General features: G+C 41.2%; 1 protein-coding gene across 1 annotated transcript in view; it reads left to right on the plus strand.

The window, feature by feature from the left end:
• The window catches only part of NALF1 (NALCN channel auxiliary factor 1), a 616154-nt gene that overhangs the window by 562928 nt on the left and 30824 nt on the right, over positions 1-22402 (plus strand). The window contains exon 2 of the mRNA XM_046663971.1: positions 14982-15153. Coding sequence (XP_046519927.1) covers positions 14982-15153 — 172 coding nt within the window. The remainder of the gene's footprint in view (positions 1-14981; positions 15154-22402) is intronic.

Consider the following 22402-nt stretch of genomic DNA (forward strand, 5'->3'; position numbering starts at 1 on the left):
AAAATCCTATAAGGTTGGTATTACTAACTGAAGCTCAAATAAGCTAAGTGCAAATAAACGCACGTTAACACATCTCCAGTCATAAATGCCACTGCTCACAGCTTCCCAGGGATCTTCCTCACTTGAAGGACTCATCTCGCCATTCTGTATTCTTTTCCCTTTCACTGTCAATCTCATCGTATAAAACTGGCATGTATCAGGGAGGTCTGATTGTTTTAACCATACTTGCTTGTCTATCAAGTCATGAACATTGCCAGTGCCATGCAGTCTTGAATTGTGAAATGGAAAAGACGTCTCAGAAAAGCAGTTGCTAGAAATTTAACTTAAAGTAATTGCCAAGAACATTTGATCAGAAGGTCTGAATTCATTCTTAATCACTGTTTTAATGTTTAAAAGCCATCTACACGCATGGTGTTTACCAAACCTTTTCCCTGGAAGGAGTTTTACACACCTTGTGTCTTGAACATCTTTAGCAGCTTGCAATAATCAGACCCATTCAACAACTCTTCAGAGGTCATGGCACAGGGCTAGACACTGAAGGCTCTCTAGAAGGATCCGACAGAGTGTTGTCCTAATGAAGAGTCTAGTAGGTGAAACACTGCCTTAACACGACCGTTTTCAACGGAGAAATGAAGCCAACCACAAAGCAGGTATCGCGTGGCTGACAACCCAAGTCAGAACTGCAGGATGCAGAGGCATCTGTGCTGCTTGGCTGAGGGTAACTGAAGAAGGCCCACTCTCTTTCTACAAAAAATATTAGGAAAACTTTTGCACACAAGTCAAAGTCTTTGTAGAAGTACACAGTCTATGTTTAGTAAAGTGGAAGATATATAGAGAGATCGGAGCTCTGACAAATAGGAAGAGAACTGTTGGAGATGAACTGTGTATAGCCTCAAAGAACTTTCTAGGCTGCTCTGACAGTGTGCTGAATTGCTCAGCCTATACTTTTAATCTGTTTGGCCAAAAAGAAATCTCCCTACATGATGCAGCACGAGAATGTCTACATACAATATGAACCATGACAAACCAACCACACTTTTGTGCAGGTAAAATATCTAGCAGCCGTCATCTACGTGGTGCAGCTGCATGGCCGGGTGCGTAGGATCTGGAGACAGACGGCCTGGGGTTTCAATTCTGGCTCCTCCACTCAGCTTGGTGACTTCGGTCAGGGATTTTAACTTTCCGGGCCTCATTTTTCACATCCGTAAAGAAAGGAGAAATCTTGCTATCTACCTCAGAGCTACTGCGTGTGATTCTTCCTGCAACAGCTTCTGGCATACAGCAAGCGCTATGGACGTGTTAGTGGTTATCTTTGCTTTTGCTCATCATGTTGGCTTTGTAAGATCTGAAATCACTGATTTGCTATAATCATCAATATAGTGCTTCAGATTGATAGTGATTATGAAGTCAGAAATTGATGTTAAAATGCTTTAGATTAGAGGTCTGTGAAATTCAAACATCAGGATCTTATGTGGGGTTTTTCCACGGTGAATGAGAGCCCCTTTAGAATGAGCTCTTAGATACTATGAGAAAGAAACAGATTATTGGCTAATTTTTCACTGTAAAAGAAGCCATTTCCATCTGAGTGTTTACACATTCTAATAAATATGCAATTAACATTATTTTGCTATTGCAATAGAAAATGTAAAAGACATTTTCTGGCTAAAACTGATTTTAAATTATGAAGAGCATCTTAAATTCTAAGGAATATAATCAAACCATATTTTTGCCAGGATTTTCTGATTCCTTTACTTGATGCCATAAAAACGGCACCCCTTTCTGATGGCTCAGACGCAGAGGCTTCCCTCCCATCAGTTCTCTGGATGCTCTGTTATTTCCACAGTGGTGTCTGTTTACATTCAGGCACTTGCTGGAGGGAAGTCGCTTCCTTCCAGCTCACTGACCCTGAAGAAAACAATCTTTATGAAGGGGACTAAATTCTGTAAAGACTATCAGAGTCGGAGTTCTACCCAGGAAAAAAAAATGTAAGAAATGTTCACAAACGTGGAAAGTACTTAGGTGTTTTTATTTTTTAACTTATAAGGAATAGCTCAGTTTCAGTTCCACTGTAAGAACAACAGAGAGAGGCTGTTTTTTCCTTGATGTGATAATGGAATTTGGCCAACTGTAAAGAAAATGTATGTGTGTGTGTGGTGAAAGTATGGAGAAAGTGATGGTTCTGTGATGTGTGTTTTTATAGCTGTATGCAATGAGGCTGACATAGTGAAATAGTGAAGGCTCGAACAAAGCATCGTTTTATGTTAAAAACGTATTTCTGACGGCATGCTAGGCTTGGGGTAAAATCATGTGGGCTAAGAGTGACATGCCTGCCACAAATGACTCGGCAGTATCTGTTTGTGCGGAAGGAGGAGTGGAAGGTCTTCCTCCTGTCCTTGAGTTTTATGCTCTGAAGCCCAGCATTTGCAGGGGTGGGTTGAAAGAGTCAAATAGCGCATATTTACATCCTTAACTCTGTAAGTAGTATGACAGTCATTTTTCTCTAAGATATACACAACATACTTGGAGAATAGGCAATGCATTATATTTTACTAACTTCATATTACAAATTACATTAACATATATAAATGCATGACATTTTTACTACGGAAAGTAAATGGAACACAAGGACCACCCGATTAAAAACTGTCTTAGGAAGTGTTTTAGGAAGTAATTTGAAAGTCCTACCTCTCAAATTAACTGTTTGTCTTAATTTGAATTACGAAGGCTTTGTACATGAATGAATCTATTTCTGTTTTACCTGAAACATCTTAATTTTATCACTTGAAAACATGTGTTTTCTGATTTCTTAGACAATAACATGACCTACAGTGTTCAAAGAATACATTTGGCTTCATCTCAGTGTTTACTGAGGAAATAGAAAAACCTGGAAAAATTCAGGAAGAAAAATGTTTCCCTGGGCCAGCCCCGGTGGCCGAGTGGTTAAGTTGGGCATGCTCCACCTCAGTTGCCCAGGTTTGGCTCCCGGGTGTGGACCTAACCACTCATCAATGGCCATGCTGTGGTGGCAGTCCACCTACAAAATAGAGGAAGATTGGCAACAAATGGCAGCTCAGGGCAAATCTTCCTAAAGCAAAAGGAGGAAGATTGATGCCAGATTTTAACTCAGGGCAAATCTCCCTCAGCAAAAAACAAAACAAAAACAACTTTCCCACTTCTGCTGTCCCAAAAGTTGGCAAAACATTTAAGAATGCAGAAAGGAGTTATTAACAATGTATCTTGATTGAATTCAACAAATGATTTAATTTTCTTAATTTTCACAATATGCCAATAAAATTAGTATCAGCTGTGACATATTTGTCTAACCTACTAAGTCTGCTAAGTTATACTAACCAAAACAAAGAAATAGTAGTGTTTTCTACTGTTATTGCTACTAAAAGTCAGCATCAAGACATCCAAAATTGTACTCATTAGCCCAGCTTCTACTGTTGCCTTTAAAAAAGTGCATCAGAGAAAATGGATGCCATTAGTTTCTAGATTTAAAAAATATATAATAATAATAATAAAACGTTGGTCAAGAAAATAAACTCTACTAAACAAGAGGGGTTCCCATATGCCTGCTTCACTTGCCGTGGCCATATGGACTCACTTTCAGCCTGTGTATTCATGCTCTCGTTAATTCATTCAAGAAGTAATAACTGAGTCCTGCCAAAGGCCAGGCCCCCCACTAGTGGAGTATTCATCGATGAGTAAAGATAGACAAGTTCTTGCCCTCATTATGATTTTTGTTTTTTGTCTAGTTGGTTAGATAAAATTCATTAAAATTTTCTTGAACATTTCAAGCAAGTGTTCAGTTTTAAATGTCTGTGCAATATAATTTCACAATTTACATGATTTTTTCCATACTTATAAAGTTTACAATTTCCTTTTAACTTATCTAGGCTTCTCATAAGTAGGGTGTACACACCCAGGGCATATGCAAGTTGACCCACTGGAATGTGACAAGAAAATATTTAAAAAATTCTATTTATAGTTATCATTTATTGTTTATGTTTTGTGTATGTTTTGCAAAGTGCACCTTATAAAATAGTTCATGTGTAAATTTTATAAATAAATATTTATGTAAGGGAAATATGCTAAAGTTGTAAATGGATGGAGTGAAAAGTGTTTAGCAAGTACTGTTCAAAAGATATACAATTTAGTGTCAGTTCTGTATAGTTGAACAGGTGAATAAATTTTCATGTGAGAAATAATCAGGCAGACAGAAAGAGAGAGAGAGAGAGAAGGAGAGAGAGAGAAGGAGAGAGGGGAAGAGAGAGAGTGGAGGATTTAGGACCGGCTAGGAAAAGAAGCTTCCTCATTGGTGGTAGCTGTTACTTCTAGTGATAAGCAATTTTTTTCAGACACAATTTTGGTTCTTTCTTCATTAACAATAGTATTACTCATGTCACCAGTGCTTGGAGTTTCAAGCACCTGTGAATACAACCACAAACACTGTGATCCTTTGCTGTATTGAAAATCTTTCACTGATGAGTAAAATGCTTAACAGTTGCTGAAATATCTTATTGAGATATGAAACAAAATACAAAGTGTTGAAAACGTGTGACTCTCCTAAGCTTACCCTCCGAAGAGATGTTTCTCTCAACCCAGGAACAACTCTACGTGAACTCTCAGGACTGTTTATTTAGACTCGACTATGCGCACAGTAACACACATTTAGATATGGGGTGGGGCTGCGGGGTAAATGACCAAAGATCTAAGCCTGACTCTGCTCTTCTCTGCTGTGGGACCTTGGCCAAAGCGCCGAAGTTCTCTGCGTCGTAGTTTCCACCTTCATCAAACTGGAAGCCCACACACACCCGACGTAAATCACACATTGAAGACATCTGGCCAAATAAGCGTGTAGAGCAGATACGTAATTATCCGCTTCCTTCCTGCGGTCTCCCTGCTGCCCTTTGCCCCTCCTTCTCTTTCCTGTCACAGGCACGTGAATCTCCACCCCATTCCTCCCTCTGCCAGCCGTGTCGCTCCGTCTCAAGGACTGTCCCCTTCTCTTCTCATCACTGATTTCTGCTTTCCCCAAACCAAAGCGCCCTCCCAGCAACACACGGCCCAGCGCATCTCGCTTGTCTCCTTTAATTTGAGGATACTGCTGTTGATGACAGGAAAAATGTCTTATAAGGAAATTTTTAATCTGTCCTCCACTCCTACTCCCAAGAGCACTTGTCTACTACCAGGCCCACAGCAGGCTCTCAATCAATAACTTAGGATTACGAGACAGATCGAATGATACCTTGGAAGCCAAGTTCTTAGAAATCACTTAGCTGCTTCCGTTTTATAACACGCTACAACTCTGTATCCTAATCAGACTTTTGAAGTGTACACCCTGTGACTTTTTAAAGCTATAAATTCTAAAGGATCAACGGCACATTTCTGTCTGTCAATACAGACGACATTTAAATAAATAGCATGTTTCAAGGGCCGTGTGACACGTGACACTGCTGCATTCCCAGGGTGATGATTTGTTCCTAGGCTACAGAAGGAGCTGTCATCTCTTCCTGTTCCTGCTCCTCGCCAGCAGGACACAAGATAAAGCAGAAAATCGTAATGATGGCATGGTATTAGCCGCTAATTGTTGAGTATCAACTCTGTGATGACCAGTCAGAAGTGCTCACATCCGTGGGAGAAATCAAGAATGTAAAGAGCTACTCAACCAAGGGGCAGCAGCACCTTCTTTGAGCAAAGACACACTATTGTTGTTTTAATTGACAACTGTTTTGAATTTGATATTGGCAAAGCCAGGTTGCAGTCATGCATTGCTGATACAAAAAGGTCCTGACCAGATTAAAAAGAAGCGGAAAATTTAGATATATACCCAACGCATTTCATATTCCAGTTCTAAAGGTATATGGCTATATAAAACGATCAGTTGTTAGTTAATTAATTTTATTTTATTATTGGAAATATTCCATATTTTACTTCGGGTTCTGTGACGAAGCTATGCCCTAACTTCTTTAGACCTTTTTTTGTGTGTTTCTGTTAAGTGAGGCAGTTATAGTATGTCCAATTCTGTTTAGTTTTATGACATCTGCATTTTTTACTGAATGTACTGATTACTTATTATAATTTTACTGAATGCGTTGGTATTTTCTAAATATAGTCTAGATTCCAGATTATAACACTCATTCATTTATTAATCATCAAGCGCTCCTTGAATTCCTATGAGTGCTGCAAAATAAAGGCAGTCTACCATATTCACTCCTCTCCTTTCCTTGGTGAATATATTATCCCTTTATATGCTTAAAACTAGGTTCAGATTTATCTACAAACTCACTTCCATTTCTCTTCAAAATGTTGATTTCCCACTTTTTAAACTCTTTTCAGTATCCTTAACTTGCTTAAGGTATGAAGCCCCAAACTGAATTAATGTTGAAGCATTCACGTGCTGTCTTTTTAAAGCTCTAGTTTCTAACAGGATCATTGGCCCTTTTACATTAGGGAGTAACGGACCAGCTTAAATACGTGGTATATTTAAAGGACCGGGTGACATCTGACTGCTACATTCTCCAGGTATTGGTTAGCTGATAGTCTACAAAAGAAGTTGTCATTTATTCCTGCTCCTTTCCAACTTGAGAAAGGGCTGTTGAGAAAACAGCAGTGATGTCGCCCCATGGCCACACTCAGAAGTAGTCTCCTGAAGGAACCTCCTTCTTTCTAACGCCCACTTGCAGAGCTCCCACCATCTTTGTCACCAACATGATAATCTGTGAAGGCAGCTCATTAAAAGAGATCTTTCTTGACACTATTAATAAACAAAAATTAAACTGAGTGAGTTTAAAGATCTAATTGGCTTTATTCAATGATTCATGAATCAGCGAGTCTCCTCCAGCAAGCAGAGAGATAGTCCTGGGAGTTACACAAAATGCAGAGTTTTTCTAGGAAGGCGGATAGGGCAAGGAAGTTATTAGCAAAAGAAAAGACAGGATTACTTGGGGCCAGGACATCTCTTTGGCAGGAAGAGACAGATAAGGATTTTATCATGCAGATTGTTACTTCTCCCTGGGGTGTGGTGAGGGGGCGCGCTGCGGGCTGCAAGATGCAGTGGGCCGGCATGACAGATAACCTCCTTGGTACTGACCTATTCCAGACTGGTTGATTAAATTACATTTCTGGGGAAGGTCAAAACTGTAGTTAGGTTAGGTATTAAATCTAGGCTCGGAATCATGGGCTTTAGTGCAAGTGTCACCATTTTGGGCTTGTGGTTTTCTCTTTAAGAATGCCAAAAGAAACGGTTGTTTACTGTGAGCTTAATACACCTATTACTATCATATTCGTTTCTGATGTACAGTAGGACTTTTTTAGAAAGGTATCAGTTAGTGTGATCTGTCTGCCAGACCCTTTTTGCCCTAATCCCAGCCATAGCAGCTTGTCCTTTCAAATAATAAGTTCCGAACAAGTTGGAGCTCTGAGGGCCTTCCACGAGCCCTATGCATGAAACCACATCCTGCCTCCTTTTTTGCAGAAATCCTTCTCTGCTTGCAACCCAACCCCATACTGTGCCTCAACACCCTAACCATGGCATCTGTTTGGAAAGAGAGGTTCAACTCATGAAGTGGGCTTTTAAAATTTTATTTCCTTTGGATTTATTTGGCCTCCAATAAAAAAGTTAGCTGATCACTTCAAAAGGGATCCATGGGATTTAGTATTTTAGAAGCTCATCAAGTTTCATGGTTTGAGTCTCTGCTCTGTGGGGATCTCAGAGCCAGGGGGACTGGCTCACACTAACCAAATCACAAAGCAGTGCTGTGCAGACGTGAAGGCCATGGTATGAATTATCCAGTGAGAATTCCATGGAAGTTAAATTTCTCCCAGGTACATCAAGGGCACTGGGAATACCAAGTGCATAAGGCCCCTTTACAGGAGCCTAGAAGGGGAGGCATATGAGGAAAGAGTGTTGCATTTAGTGTAAGTCCGTAAGAAGTGTCCATTTCAGAGTCTTGAGAGGCGAGCATGTCGGGGAAGGCTTACAGATGAGTCACCCAGGATGGGTAGGAATCAACCAGACTAAGGGATCTGAGAAGGAAGTGGAAGCAAGAGCATGGGTGGAGGGCCATGGAAGGCATGGCACGTTTAGTGACCCTGCTTGTCACTCTTCATGGTAGAAGAGCACAGGGTAAGTGTGGGAGGGGAGAGAAACGAGGCTGCAGTGCTAAGCAGGACAAGGTCGCAAAGCTCTGAATCTAGCCAGCAGTTTAAATTTTTTCCTGAGTGCCGTGGAGAGGTCCTGAGTGAGTTAAACTGGAGTGGTGAAAAAAATCAAGTTAATTTTACAAAGATTACTCTAACTGCAGTGAGAGAACAGCAGAGAGGAGGAGTTCACCATGAAGGCACCAAGATAGGTCCATAGGTGCATCTATGTAGTCACTAGGGAGTGATGGCAATGGCGGGAACCATGAGACTTTCCAAAGAAATCAAGAGCTTTGAACAGGTACTAGAGATATTTAGGAGGTAGCCTCACCAGGTAGGGAGTGGTGATTAAACAGTTGTGGGAGAGAGCAGAAGGAGGCATCAGCGATGACTCCCAGATTTCTGACATCTTGCTTTGCCCTAAAGAGAAGATGCCGAATTCCACTCTGGACTTGTGGAGATGGAGATGTCAAAGGGCACTGAAACAGATGGAGGAGACAGTTTATAGGTAGATCAGAGGATCGAGAGAGAAAGAGAAAGGTGCACTGGAAATAAAGATTTAGGCTTCACTACTTTAAAGATGATAATTGAATCATGAGAGCAGATGATTTTCCTGAAAGAATGTGTACAAGAAAGTTTAGAGCCTAAGGGATACCAACATTTCGGGGAGTGACAGAAAACAAATGAACGACAATAATAAAACAGTAAGTGAAGAGTGAGGAGTGGTCAGAGGAGTAGAAGGAAAACCAGGATAAATGGCGTTCCGATATCCGGGTCCCAGCATTTCAAGAAGGAATTTAATCAAGAGGGCTCAATGCTGCCAAGAAGGTCAAAGAAGAAAATATCCAATTTTAGCAGCTGGGTTTATCAGCAGAGAGGCCAAGTTGTCTAGAAAGGATAGTTTCTGTGGAGTGGTTCGGGCTGATGCCAACTCATAGAGAGATGAGGAGGGAAAGGAAGACAACACAAGGAAGGCATTGAGAACAGACGATGCAAGATGTGTGTTAATAAGGAAGAGAGAGAAAGAAGCTCAGGTGGCTTTGTGCCCCTCAGATAATGCTGGGGACACACTGACAAATTCTTCTCTGGTTTCCCTTTTTCTGAGCCTCTTGCATCCCTCTTGGATGGGAACATTCTCTATTCAAGAAAGCTCAGTCATGTTGCTTTGCTCTTCATTATCGTTACCATGATGTGTCTGTGGCTCTCCATGATACCACATCTGACTACAGACTGGGAGCGGGCTGGCCCTGCCTTTTTCAGACCGATTTCCTCTCCTTAGTGGATGGACCCTGGGGCTCTGGCCCGGCAGTGAGAATGGTTTGGGTGGACTTGAAAATGTAGGGCAGCACCAGGAAGCTTGGGGAGTTCTGAAGTTCAGGGGATCAGACCAAGTGTTATAACAGGATCCCGAAGTGGGTCAGCAAACAGAAAATAGGAGGACATTTGCATTTTCTTCAGGAAATGGAGCCAAGACGTAGCCCTGGAGCACAAGGTGTACTGACATAAGTCTTTGGTGGATCAAGGAGGCTGGTTCTCAGTACACAGTCCGTCTCTTAATATTCGTCCACAGATGCCTTAGCTCATCCATAGGCAGAGACTTTTTTCTTGTTTCCCTCTTAGAATCTATCAGTATTTCCAATTCCGGGTGCAATGCGCTTTAACCAGACGCTGACACAGATATAGAAAAAAGACGACATTCAGATATATGAATGTGAAATTTATTTTGACTTCCACCTCCACTTATAATTGTAACAACATGCGTTCTGCATCAAAGTGCATTAGCCTGAGGCAGTTGCTGTAGCAGACTATTGCTTACATAACCAATTGTTTCACCTCCACACGCTAAAAACTCAGGCCACAAATGCATTAGAGCTGCCAGAAAAGGATCTAATAAAATGTATCAACATGTTGTAAATGTAAAAGGAGTCTGTCCTCACTAATAATTGGGGGAAAAGGGAAAGTAACCTTCTAATATGAAGATGACAACCATCTTCAATACCTGACACATTTCTTAAGAATAAAAACTTGCAACCAAGATGAGACTTTTTCAACAGGTTAACATTTATTTGCAGTATAGACCCGCTACCTGGTGCTAAAACATAGATACAGATTTGGGGGAAGGAGGCAATTGAAAAGGAATGAGAATCTCAGCTTCTATTGGGAAAATATTAATCTTAGGCATTTTGTGAATGGCTCTCTGCAGGATTAGCCATAGTCATATGGAATGTCCAGAACCAAGAGAGGTGATGAGAACCTGACATGCTGGCGGTCATTTATTACGGCAATCCTGTTACCTATGATTATTCAGGGCACCAGGTATAACTTCTAATGACTAATATGGTGACTGTCTAAGGCTCATCCTTGTGTCACATAAAGCATTCTCTTCCAGAGTTCCATAGCTGAGCATCGCCTCCCAGAGTCAGGCAGCAGGCAAAGGACCTTCTCTCCATCTCCTGAGGGTTTCACCTCAGCCATGCTCGCATCATTGGAACAAAAATTTTCCTGAACACTGAGAATTATCTTTAAAAAATATTGTCTTCATCAAGAGTCTGGAAATGAGGTCGGCAGACCACAGCTCCCTGGGATTGCCCCTCCTGTCCCCACCCTTTGTTGTCCTCGCCCACATCTTCAGATAGGCCTGCGTAACCAGGGAGGCAGGGCAGAGAAGTCAGCCCGAGGGGCATGGCGGTGGACCTTGCAGCCTGCTGTGCGGAATCACAAGTGAAAGTTTGGAAAGCGCAGTTCGGAAGTGAAGGCACTTGCAAAAAAAGAGGCTATGTCGGAAATGAGTGATACTCAGGTCATGCCTTCCAAATAACGGGGTGCCTTATTGAGACAACGGCCTGGGGGCCAGCGATTTGGCATTGCCATCGACTGTGACCTTTCCAGGCCCCAATTCCCACTTTAACATGAGACGCCTGCCTGGATGATCTCGAGGAACTTTTCTACTCCGGACCACCGTGCCCTCAGAGACCCAGACTTCTTCACGTTGTCATCAGTTTCCACGTCCTCTGAGAGTTCCACTTACCAGAGTTCCCAGCGAGAAAAGCTCTGGCCTGGCTGTTGAGACCTGAATTCTACTCGTTGACTACTGTAATCTCTCTGTAACTCAGTTTCTTTCTTTGTCAAGTATTTCCCAAACACCTCGCAAGGATGACGTGGGGGAAAAAATAGCAAATGAGAAAATGCTTTGGTAGAAAAAGAGAAAATCATTTTCCAAATATTAAGTAAAAATGACTTTCTTGTTTAGGCCATTTTGATAATTTCGTCTGTCCCTTTCTAGGCTGTAAGTTGAGAGTATTTCCTTTGTAACTGTGGGATGGGCAGCAGTCAAGCAGAGTTTTTTTCGTACAGACAGTAGTCATCTCCAAGGGCCACAGAGTGGAGGTGAGAGTGGGAGAATGGTTCATTTGAGTTGTCCTTCATGAGTACAATTACCCGGTGAACATAACTGCTTCTACAAAGAAAAGGGCACAAGCCCTTATGAGGGGTGTGGGTGCATGTAGTGTAGCCATTAATTTGTCACCAGAGGCCTGACACATATTTTTGTCCCTTCCCAAAATTATTGTTCAGCATCATATAATCATTTACAGTATTTAGTGACACCTAGAAAAGCGATTACCTAATATTTCTCTATGTAGGAGAAGGCTAAGCCATCATAAAAAAGATTTCTGACCTCCCCTACACCATGGAGTTCTTAGGAAAGAAGACAAGTATATTCATTTTTCATTATGTGCTTTTGTTTGAAAATCCTTCAGTACCTTTAAACATTAATCTTCTTTCTTTAGCTTTATGCCACTGCAAAACATCTAACTTTTTCAACTTCCCTCCCTCAAAAGATCCTACCAGGATATTGAAAAATGTCTGAGAGCCATTTATTTCTCCCACTTTCCTAACACGAGAATCTTCTGCATAGCGTATTGGCAAGAATTATCTTAACTCTATATGAGTTTTTCCAGTTACAGAGAAGTTAGTACCTCACAAGACAGCCCATTTCATTTTCTGTACATCTCTTCTGGCAAGAAAGCTCTTCTTCCTACCATGCCAATATTTACCTGTCTGTTTTCTCTCTTGTCTTTATCCTCTGATTTCACATTCAAAAAAGCTATTGGCATCAGCACATAGCAGCAATTGCCTCAGATATGGAGGACGACAGTAAGGACCTCATCTTTCTTTTTCTGCCCACGAAGTTTCCCCTGATTGCTTTCTGACATATTGCATCCCAAGAACTAAAATTTTAGAAAGTGTTTAAGACTCAAGTAAGGAATATTCCATTGCATTTCAAACATCCAGGACTTACATCATAAGAATTGGTGATGCACTGAAACGGCCAAAGAGGCCCTTAGCGCCACACGAAGATCCAGAATTCTGCTGGCAGCCATGCAAATTATGACCAGTCTTCTTCATAACTGTTACGTGATATCTATAACGAATGCTTTGAAGACTTATTAGCTTTTTAAGTAAAAAATCTCCAAAGGAAACATAGCTGAAATAGTATTTAAGGAACCAGAATAAAAATGGGTCAATTCCAATGGGGTGATGCTATGGAGGTTGGGTGTATATCCCAGGAGACTTTAACATGCGACGCCCCGTTGCCTGTGAGAGAGGAGAGGTTGTTTCTTCAGATAGGGTTTACAGGTACAGGATGTGACTTGCTTTTCAGAAATCATTTTAATTTGAGTAATTGTCCAAAAACAAACTAGGAGGAGAAACAGCACAGTTTGGCCCATAAAAATATGTGCAATTCTCTGGAATTGCACAGGAGATAAGGGAAATTTTTGGCTGTTAGAACTGTATGTGTAAACAGACTCAATTTCCTCTAGTACCCGAAAAAGGAAATCAAAACCAGAAATTACAAAAAAGAATGGTCTACTGGCCATTCTTAGCTCACAGCTCAGTTTACAGCATAAATGTCGTATATCGTATTACATATTATGCTATATTACACAAAGACCAATGGCATTTTGGCAAACATCGACAGCTTCCCCAAAGTGTGGCTGGGAAAGCATTCCACTTTTCATTCTTCTGAAACTGATGCTTTTAGTCTCTTTCTGGTGGCATGATGGCACTCCCACACCCTCCACCTCTGTCAGGGGGCCCTCATCCACTCGCCTCACCTCATTTCCATGTTGAAATTTAAGAAATCTTCAGAGTTTCCTCGGCTATTGTAGTATTTTTTCTAGCAATTTCCAATGCACACTTTTATTTTAAGACTGTTCAAAAGACCTGTAAAAATTCTAATTAGTTGTATATTTTCCTATCAAGTTGTATGGTGATTATGAACCATTGGTGATAGCAAATAAAATTACTTTTAGCTATCTAAAATTATATCTGAATTTCACATGTATCCCATTTTACCGCCACTGAGGCACCTTTGATCAAAGAATAAAGTTTCATTTTGATCAAACTAATAAAAAGTTATGAATAAAAATTCAATACAATCTCCCTTATGCCAAATGGGCGTTGACCAGTCACTCGAAATTTCAGTGCTGATTTCAGATTAATACACAAATTCCCTTGTAATTTCAGAAGTTCTTCTAAAAAAGAAGTTTTCAGATTAAACATAACGTAACTATGAACAGTACAGGATTTGGAATCCTACAGAACATGGGTCTGAATTCTGGATTTTCGACTACTTCCATTATTAATTGTTATTCTTATGCAAAGCATGACTAATAGTTACTTTCTAAGTGTGTGCTGAGAATTATATGGGGAAAAAATGCATACAACACACTTAGAATAGAGTACGAAGTTGATAAATATTCGCTATTGTTCTTGCTATGATTGTCAAGTATCTATGACCTCCTAGTGTTCGTTTAACTGTAAACCATTCAATTTTCTATGTAGGACATAGTGGACAAAATCTTATCTGAATAGCATTAACCCTAGAAACAGCTAAACAGAAGCCATCAGTGCCCAGGGTCTGGGAAGTACCTTACTCACGGGGGTCTAGACAGTTGTTGGGTACTTTTGTCATTGTTTTAGTTGGATTCAGGTTCAGCTTGTTTCCTTATATTAGAAAAAGGTGTTTTTTTAATATTTATTTTCCTAAATAGCTATCAAAAACAAAAGAGATAAATGAAATCATAATCCTTTTACGTTTTATTCAATCAAGTAAGTACTTAATAAATATTCATGTGGATCACACAGCATCTCGAAGGTCCAAGGTGTGGTTCTGGTGAGGTTTCCTTTCTCGGCCTCCTAATGACACCACGGCGTGTTATGTCTGATCTGGGTGGGTGTTTGCGGGCTTTCAGTTGACAAGATATTTAATTCATTTGATGTGAGTCACAAATTTAAATGCTCACTGCCACTTGTTCTCTGCCTTTGGAGTTCAAGCTCTAACTGGCGGGCATTGTCTGCCCTCCTGCTGGGCCATCGTTGTAAAGGACTCAGCGCCATCTAGTGCCCATTGAAAGCACAGCCTGGAGCTCCCTGCTCAGGGAACTGACTCACCTTGCACCCTGCAGGAAGTAACCACAGTGTGTCACAGTCAATAATTTCTTTTACTTACCCTACCTCTGGATTTTGAAAACTTCAGATCCTGAATAACGCTGCTGTTTTTCAAATGAGCCACGTCAAATCAAACGCTACATTTCCTTTTGCATTCTCTTAGGGGCTCAATCAAATAATGTTTTGCTCTGTTGCAAAGACTTGTGTTGCTACGTTTTTATCACTTGCATCTGGCAATGTGTAAAGATGTTTTCTCAAAATGAGAATTTTCTTATGATCCGCTTGAAACCACAGCATGCTTCTCACAGTACAGCATGTCCTTTATTGGAGTCAGAACTGTTGTCATCCCTCCCTATTTTTGATTCTTGTCTTTTTTTTTTCAGATTGTCTACAAAGCCTGGCTGTGTTCCCAGTACTTTGAAGTCGCACAGTTTAACTGCAGAAAGACAATTCCTTGCAAGCAATACTGTTTGGAGGTTCAGACGAGGTGTCCGTTCATATTGCCCGACAACGATGAAGTCATCTACGGGGGACTCTCCAGTTTCATCTGTACAGGTACAGCGCAGGCCAGGGTTGTCACCAGCTTCTCCTGCTGGCCCTGCTTTCTTATGTGCTGTCGATTTCCTTTGTTGTTTCCTTCCACTGATGTCACCTTGAAGATACAGCTGGTAGTTTTCCACGCTTTCCTTCACAGAAGCCCTGAGACGACTTGACTTGGAAACGCCACGTTACTATAGTCTGCCTGTGACCACAACCATTAACTTTGTAAAAAGATAATTCCCAGGGCAAAATATTGGCAATCATTGGATATGCTTAAACTTGACTTAGAGTAGCTTGGGCTCTGCCTGCATTCTCTTTGCATTACCTAAGAACAGATCATGTGATAAGGCTAGTAAAATTAGGTTTCTTTTTCAAATTGTAACACATTTATGTCCCTAAGTCTATTTTCTGAGAAGTGTTCTGTTACTTTACCTTAAACAAGTATCAAGAGCATAAAGAAATGTCTATCTATTTGTGTGTGTGTAGGGGGTGGTATTAGAGACACACAATAAAGGCCAGATACAATTTTATCTTCTATTTCCCATTAACAAAGTTTACTTCTTTCAGTAAATGACTCAGACTAGGCAAAACACTGGTATTAGCTTTCAATGTCTGGATATTTATCAGCATTACAAAGTTTAGACACAGAATAACAGGTAGAGGAGAAGAGTAGATTGTTATTGAAAATAAGTGATGAGAAGACAAGTGAAAACAAGACATTTTGCCATGGAGGTGCCATAAGCAGAGTTGTTCTGCATTCTCTCTCAGTAAAAAAGTCCATGCAATATCCTTGTAACTGTGTGGTTTGCACAGTAGCATGTTTAGTTTTCAAGCTTAAGGATAAAACACCATCATAAGCGTGGAGAAACATGAAAACCCTCTTCTTATATCAAGCTTTGTGAAACTCTATTGAGATCCTCAACATGAGAATTTATCAGCTTCTTTCTAGATCACTTATTTGCACGCCTGTCCACTAGCCGTACTGTCCTAAGCCTAAGTGATAAGCTATCAAGAGACAGTCCGCCAAAGTTCTCCAGTAAGAAGCTGGCTAAGAACTGGATGAGTCTTTCTTACGCCGCCCAGCCTCGCGGGAAGAACATCTGCCTGAAGGTTAGGAGACATGGGCTTTCGTCCTATTTCTGTTATGCATTCTCTCTGCGCTGCCATTTCCTCCTTAGTAAGTTAGTAATAGCAATACCCTCATGCATCCTCGCTATGAGGATTACTGATAAGGGAGATGCACAAGGTATGTCGTCAATAGGCTATAATAGCTATTGTGCAACGGAAAGTGATTTGGGGAATGTAACACTATTTGCCAATCATTTTTGTTACTCCCCTGATTGGATGCTGCAATCATTTTTCATCTAGCTCCTCTCTGCTGGGAAGACAGAGTGAGAGCAAGAGGGAGAGAGAAAGACAGAGAATGAAACAAAGGGAAAGGAAGGAAGGACAGAAAGAAATTAATCTTCTTCCTTTGAATCTGAGCCCAAATACACCAGGCACAGGCTATTAATTTACTTGATTTTCACATAAAACTTTTAATAAATGGTTGTCAAGAAAAGGCATTCAACTCTTTACTCTGGGTTCAATAAGGTGTCCATAATTTTAGGACCTGCAAAAACATATGGTATTTTAAATAAAGCTTGCATGTTTGTTCATTCACGTGCATACAGATTTTTTCCCTAGAGAAGGTCAGCAGCTTTCTCTAGGTTCTCAAAGCAGACAACAACCTCAAATGGAGGGTGAGGTGTTTATCTTTATCTCCTCCCGTTTCCTGGTCTTTTATCTGTATGTATGAATCCGAAATATAGGTTTGAATGGCCGTCCCCTTCTTGGTACACTTTCAAGGCCGTCAGAAAACTAACGATGGGACTTAATCTCTTTCTGCACAACATGAGCAGCAAGTCCACCTTATATTTTTAACTGTCTTCGAGTTTTGTAAAATCAGCTTTTTCATAGCCAAATCTTCACCGTTAAGGAGAAGAGACAGCAAAAGGGAGATTTGTCATTGGGTCCAGAGAAAAATGCCATTAATCTTAGCAGGTCTCTGGGAAAATCTCGTCACTGAATATTTGGGAATTTAACTCTTGTTTCACCACTGTCAGTTGGGTTCATGTTCCTTTTATTACTAAACTTCTCAAAATGTGCAGAATAAATTCTGAAGGCATTTTACTCTGAAGTTCTGTGAATTTTTTTTAACAAAACAGGTACTAATTTTCAGATTGATCCTCTTTTCTATGGTGTGACACTGGCCTTCTTGAAGAATTCTTATCTATCTTGATGACTAGCAGCCGCCACTTTCCTCCTCAGGTCACAGAGGTCTCTTGAGTTTTGCTGCCGTACCTGAACAAGAGAGATGTTTCTACTGAAGCTAATCACTTGCTGCCTGTTCCAAACGCAGCCCCCAGAACAGTTTCCTTCTGGGAATAAGTCAGCACAGAGAACAGCTCCTAGGGTCCATTGGTCACATCTATGGAGCCAAGTGGCTTCTCACACTTCCAGGGAAACTAGCAAGACTTTTATATATAGCATTTGTTCCCAACCATTGTCACAATTTTTAGAGGCTCATCTCTTACAGATAGACATGAAGATCCAGATAGCCCACCTTTTAGATAAGTTTAGAGTGAACGTGAGTTATCTCAGATGACTTTATGCATTTTGAATGAAATATCTTCTGTACCCAGGTACAATTAGACTAAATATAGTAGAGAAGGTAGAGTATTTTTACTAGCTTCCCAGTTGGCTGCATACAACCCAAGGCCACCTGGGATGGCAGGCTCATAGCAACTTTTCATGTTCACAAGTAACATCAGGTCTATCGGACTTCTTCCTCATTGAAACAGGTATGAGGACAATCACTAAACACCATTCTATTAAAAGCAACTGACAAGCAGGTTGGTCTTAATATTGCCTCCAGTAAGCCCTCTTTATAAAAAAAAAAATTATAAGTAGTTTATTTCCATTCTATGTGCAGAAACTATAATCATTTATCATCAAGAGTTGAAGAAATAGATGGAGTTTCCTTCAAATTCAACATATTTAATTATACTGGTTTCCTTGCTCTTCGAAATACATCCAAGTCACTGCTTCCAGAAGGATAGAGAGCCGTCTTAGAATCAGCCTCGAGCAAGTGTTCAGTAAGCACATAACTACATGTGGCTCATTGCCAGACGTGGTCCAAGTGAGGACCAATTTTGTTCAAGGTGCTTCTCCACGGTGACAAACCAGTGGCGTGGTGAAGATTTTTCCTTAGAGTCCTCTGCATCTAGCCTTCCAGAGCTGTGGAATTACAGGGCCCCCTCATTCTTCCTCTACATCTAGGCTTAGTCAATATTTACTGATTCTTAAGATTCCTGTCATCCGAAAAACAGTGCATCTCAGGGGCCAGCCCAGTGGCGCAGCAGTTAAGTGCACATGTTCTGCTTCAGCAGCCCGGGGTTTGCTGGTTCGGATCCCGGGTGCGGACGTGGCACCTCTTAGCACGCCATGCTGTAGCAGGCGCCTCACATATAAAGTAGAGGAAGATGGGCACAGATGTTAGCTCAGGGCCAGTCTTCCTCAGCCAAAAGAAGAGGATTGGCAGCAGATGTTAGCTCAAGGCTAATCTTCCTCAATAATAATAATAATAATAATAATAATAATAATAATAATAAAAGTGCATCTCATACCTCAGGTTCAGTGAACCATTTAGAAGGTTCAGAACACATGCAATGTCTTTAAATAATCAGGAATTACTTATAACTTTGGTAAGAGTTATTAGATTCGATATTTGGTGCATCATTTCTTTATGATGCTTGCACTACTTACTGATGTCCTAAATTTGAATGTTTTAAATTTTTATATTTTGATCAGCTACTTCTTGTGTGTATGATCCCTGGTAACCCCATAACTTATGAAAAAACCTGAAATATCTGAGAATCCATGTCTATTGCTATACACTGTCTTTGAGGATGTTACAAAAGGTCATGACCAAATGTTCTGACCCCAAACCTAGATGACAAGAAGAGCGCCTCCTTGTATGTTTCAGGAGACAAAGGAAAGACACTTTGCCTGAGATCTCTCTTGGCTTTTCTGTTAAAGAATAAAACTGACACCTTACTGAAGGAGTGTTTGAAATATTAATTAGGGAGAAATTCTGAGGCACTTTCCGGGTGAAGCCCGTCGTTTAATGTTAGGCATTATTGAGCTGACATCTTTCAAGGTAGATTCTGTTCTCACGCTCAGTTCTCATAATGCGCTGCTATTTTAGAAACTCAGTTTCTTCATCTTTCAAGTGAGGGGGTGGAGTGGTTTGTGGATTCTGGATGTCAACCCATCATCATGGTAATTATTCGGGTTTCCCCTCTGCACACTCCCTCGCCTTATTCGAGATCCCCAGGAGAAATCCCTGATTGCTTACCTGTGTCAGCGAGCCAACATTGAGAAAACAGAAGTAGCAGAGGATCACAGGCGCGGGTGCTATGGTAACAAACACGAAAATTGCCATTTGATTGATAGGTAAAATAGACTCGACTTGATCCGTTGTTATATTTTTTCATAGAGAAACTATTGAAAGAAAAAATGTAAAAGTTGGTTTGCTGGGGGTTACTGACAATGGAGATAAAACATATTTTGAGAATTCCGCATTTCATTTTTTAGCTATGACAAGAATCAGGTTCTGTTTCTGCCTCTTGGGGAAATACTGTGGGAGGTTGTTGTCGGTTGAAGTGACACCTGATCCTGATGTGCTGGAGGAGGGGGACTCCTGGTGGCGAGGCTGTGCTACTGCAGGGGATCTGAAGGAGATTCCGGCCTGCAGGCAAGAGAAGTAAATAATCCGTAGAGAGGAAAAGATGGGAGAAAATACTTTGATATGCATATTGATCAAATTAGAAAGGAATTTTTTTTAATGTGTTGTGTCTTATAATTCACATGAAAGAGTTCACAACTGTGAAAGATCATTTCCAAAATCCAGTTCTGACATGACTAGGGAATTGATAAACATTTTAAAGAAATAATATAACATAAAAGACTTTCTCATTAAAGGAGTGTTTTACTAGAAAAATCTGCTACCCATAGATTTTAATTTGGACGTCTGTGATATTTTCAATTTCTATATTTTCCCCAATGTGTGAATAGGTTTCTTTATTTTCTGAAATGCAGGGATTTTTTCTGAAAAAAGAATAATGAAATATCACTTTAGCTGAAGTACCATTTGATGTCTTAAAAAATGTTTTAATAAATATATCAAATATTTAGGCCAAAAGAGAAATGTGAAAGGAGATGGTATGACCAGAACAAAATAAAGAAATTTTAAAATAGGTTATAAGAAAACTGTTAAGTAGAAAGTAGCTACTTCATGTGTTTGGGATCTCTTCTTCCATTAAAACACTGTCCTCTTTGGGGTTTATTCTAATTTATATATTTGGATCTGAGTTCACATCATCATACCTAAGATCGTCCTCCCTGACTTCTACCCCATATGTATTATCAACAGTTCAAGTTCGCCTGGGGCAAAGGGGACTAGCTCAGGGAAAGAGCTCTGGAGTAGAAACGAGGATTCTGCCGGTAGCAGTGAATCTTGGAGCATCACACCATCTAGGTTTCCGTTTCAAAAAGTGGCTCACAGGGCTGGGCCTCTGGGATACTCAGTCCACCGGGTGGTTGAGAGCAGAATCCTGAGTTAGGTGGGCCCTCCTCCGGTCCAGCAGGCCGATACCTGTGGAAGGGCCAAGCGCCGTCACTCCAGAGGAGGGTGCAGATTCCCTGCTCGTGTGCGTTGGGAGAGAAAGACATCCGGGTCCATGTCAACCTGGAGGCTCCTTGCTACAGAGCCGGGAAGAACTTATGGATAAACTTGTCTACCTCCAGGTTTGCTGATAAAGCTGACCCTACCTGCACAAGATTGCACACCTAGGCAGACTTCAGGGAAAATCTAACATAGCCCAAGCTGTCTTTCTGCATTTCATCTCTATGCCTTGCCTGATCCGAGAGGAGAAATGAAAGGGATTAGACCATGGAGAGTTGAGGAAACTAGGCCTGGAGCATTTGCATGGCCTGGAGTTGGGTCAGTCCCAGGCAGTGTCCAGTCGTGACTGCCGTGAGCCCTGAGCTTGGTGCTCCAGGGAGCCCTGAAGGGCCAGGCCCAGGCCATTTGCTGGCCGGTCCCCATGTAAGTGAGCGCTGCAGGTGGACTGAGCAGAAAGCTGTCCTCCATGATGCCGCCTAGGGAGGGTCTGAGTGACATCTGTCCACAATGCCCTGTTAACCCGCAGCAGGAGTGACACTTACCGCGTCTGGCAGATGTGTCTGGTCCTTTCTGAGCCAGCTAGGATGGACCGCCATCCTTCACTCAAGCCGGAAATATTGAACGCTACCCTAACAGGGGGGCAGTGCTGGGTACCTGGACAGTGAGTCGGTTAGTCTGTGCTTAGGTAGAAGTTGAATCAAAATGTTAGAGATCTTCGTTTGGAGCAAGGAGGAAGATAAAATATACATCGTTATACATGTTTCCCAGAACACTGCGTGACGGGTAAGACTCGGAAGTGCTTACGACTGACATGGTAGCAGCTGAAGCCAGAAGCTAAAGGAAGAATTCAATTCTGGAATTTCAGTTTACAAAGCATAGCTTTGGACAAAGAGGGATTTCCCAGAACAGGTGAAATCTTATTCAGTGAAGGTGTTTACCTGCTTTCTCTGCAATTACACGTCTCTGTGAAGCATTTGTCCCCACCTTGTAGCTGTTCTGGAGACTGAAGTGCTTTGGACATTACAATTCTCTCTCATGATTATAAATTCAGTCAGTTTTAGAACAAACTCAAATCACAGAAGCCATCCAGTCGGATGTTGCTCTTACATAGGATTAAACAGAGCCGACCCTCACCCTCTAACCTGTTATTCCAGAAACAAATATAGCTCCATGTTTCCTGGCTGTTTGTCCGGAGTTTGTATCACTAGTGGACTGGAAATGACCAGTCTGTCCATCCTGAAATTGGCCTGGAAGCAGTTTTCTTACTGCAGGACAGCAGGAGAAAGTCTGCCAGCGCATGAAGGAGCAGATCTGTCCACGGCTTGAAGTCTGTGCCACACCGTTTTCAATAGTTCCACAAATGTGTCCCGGTTTCGTGACATCACCTATCACACTGAAGATGAACATTACAAGTGCCTACCTGGACCATTTTTTTCTGATGAAAGAAAGGAGAACTGTCTGGCTCACTGTCCTCTGGAAAATTTTGTGCTTACGTGGCTGACTTTTTCCGTCAGATTAGTTAGCAGGTTTTTAGGT

Source organism: Equus quagga, chromosome 6, assembly GCF_021613505.1.
Source record: "Equus quagga isolate Etosha38 chromosome 6, UCLA_HA_Equagga_1.0, whole genome shotgun sequence".
Classification (NCBI taxonomy): Eukaryota; Metazoa; Chordata; class Mammalia; order Perissodactyla; family Equidae; genus Equus; species Equus quagga.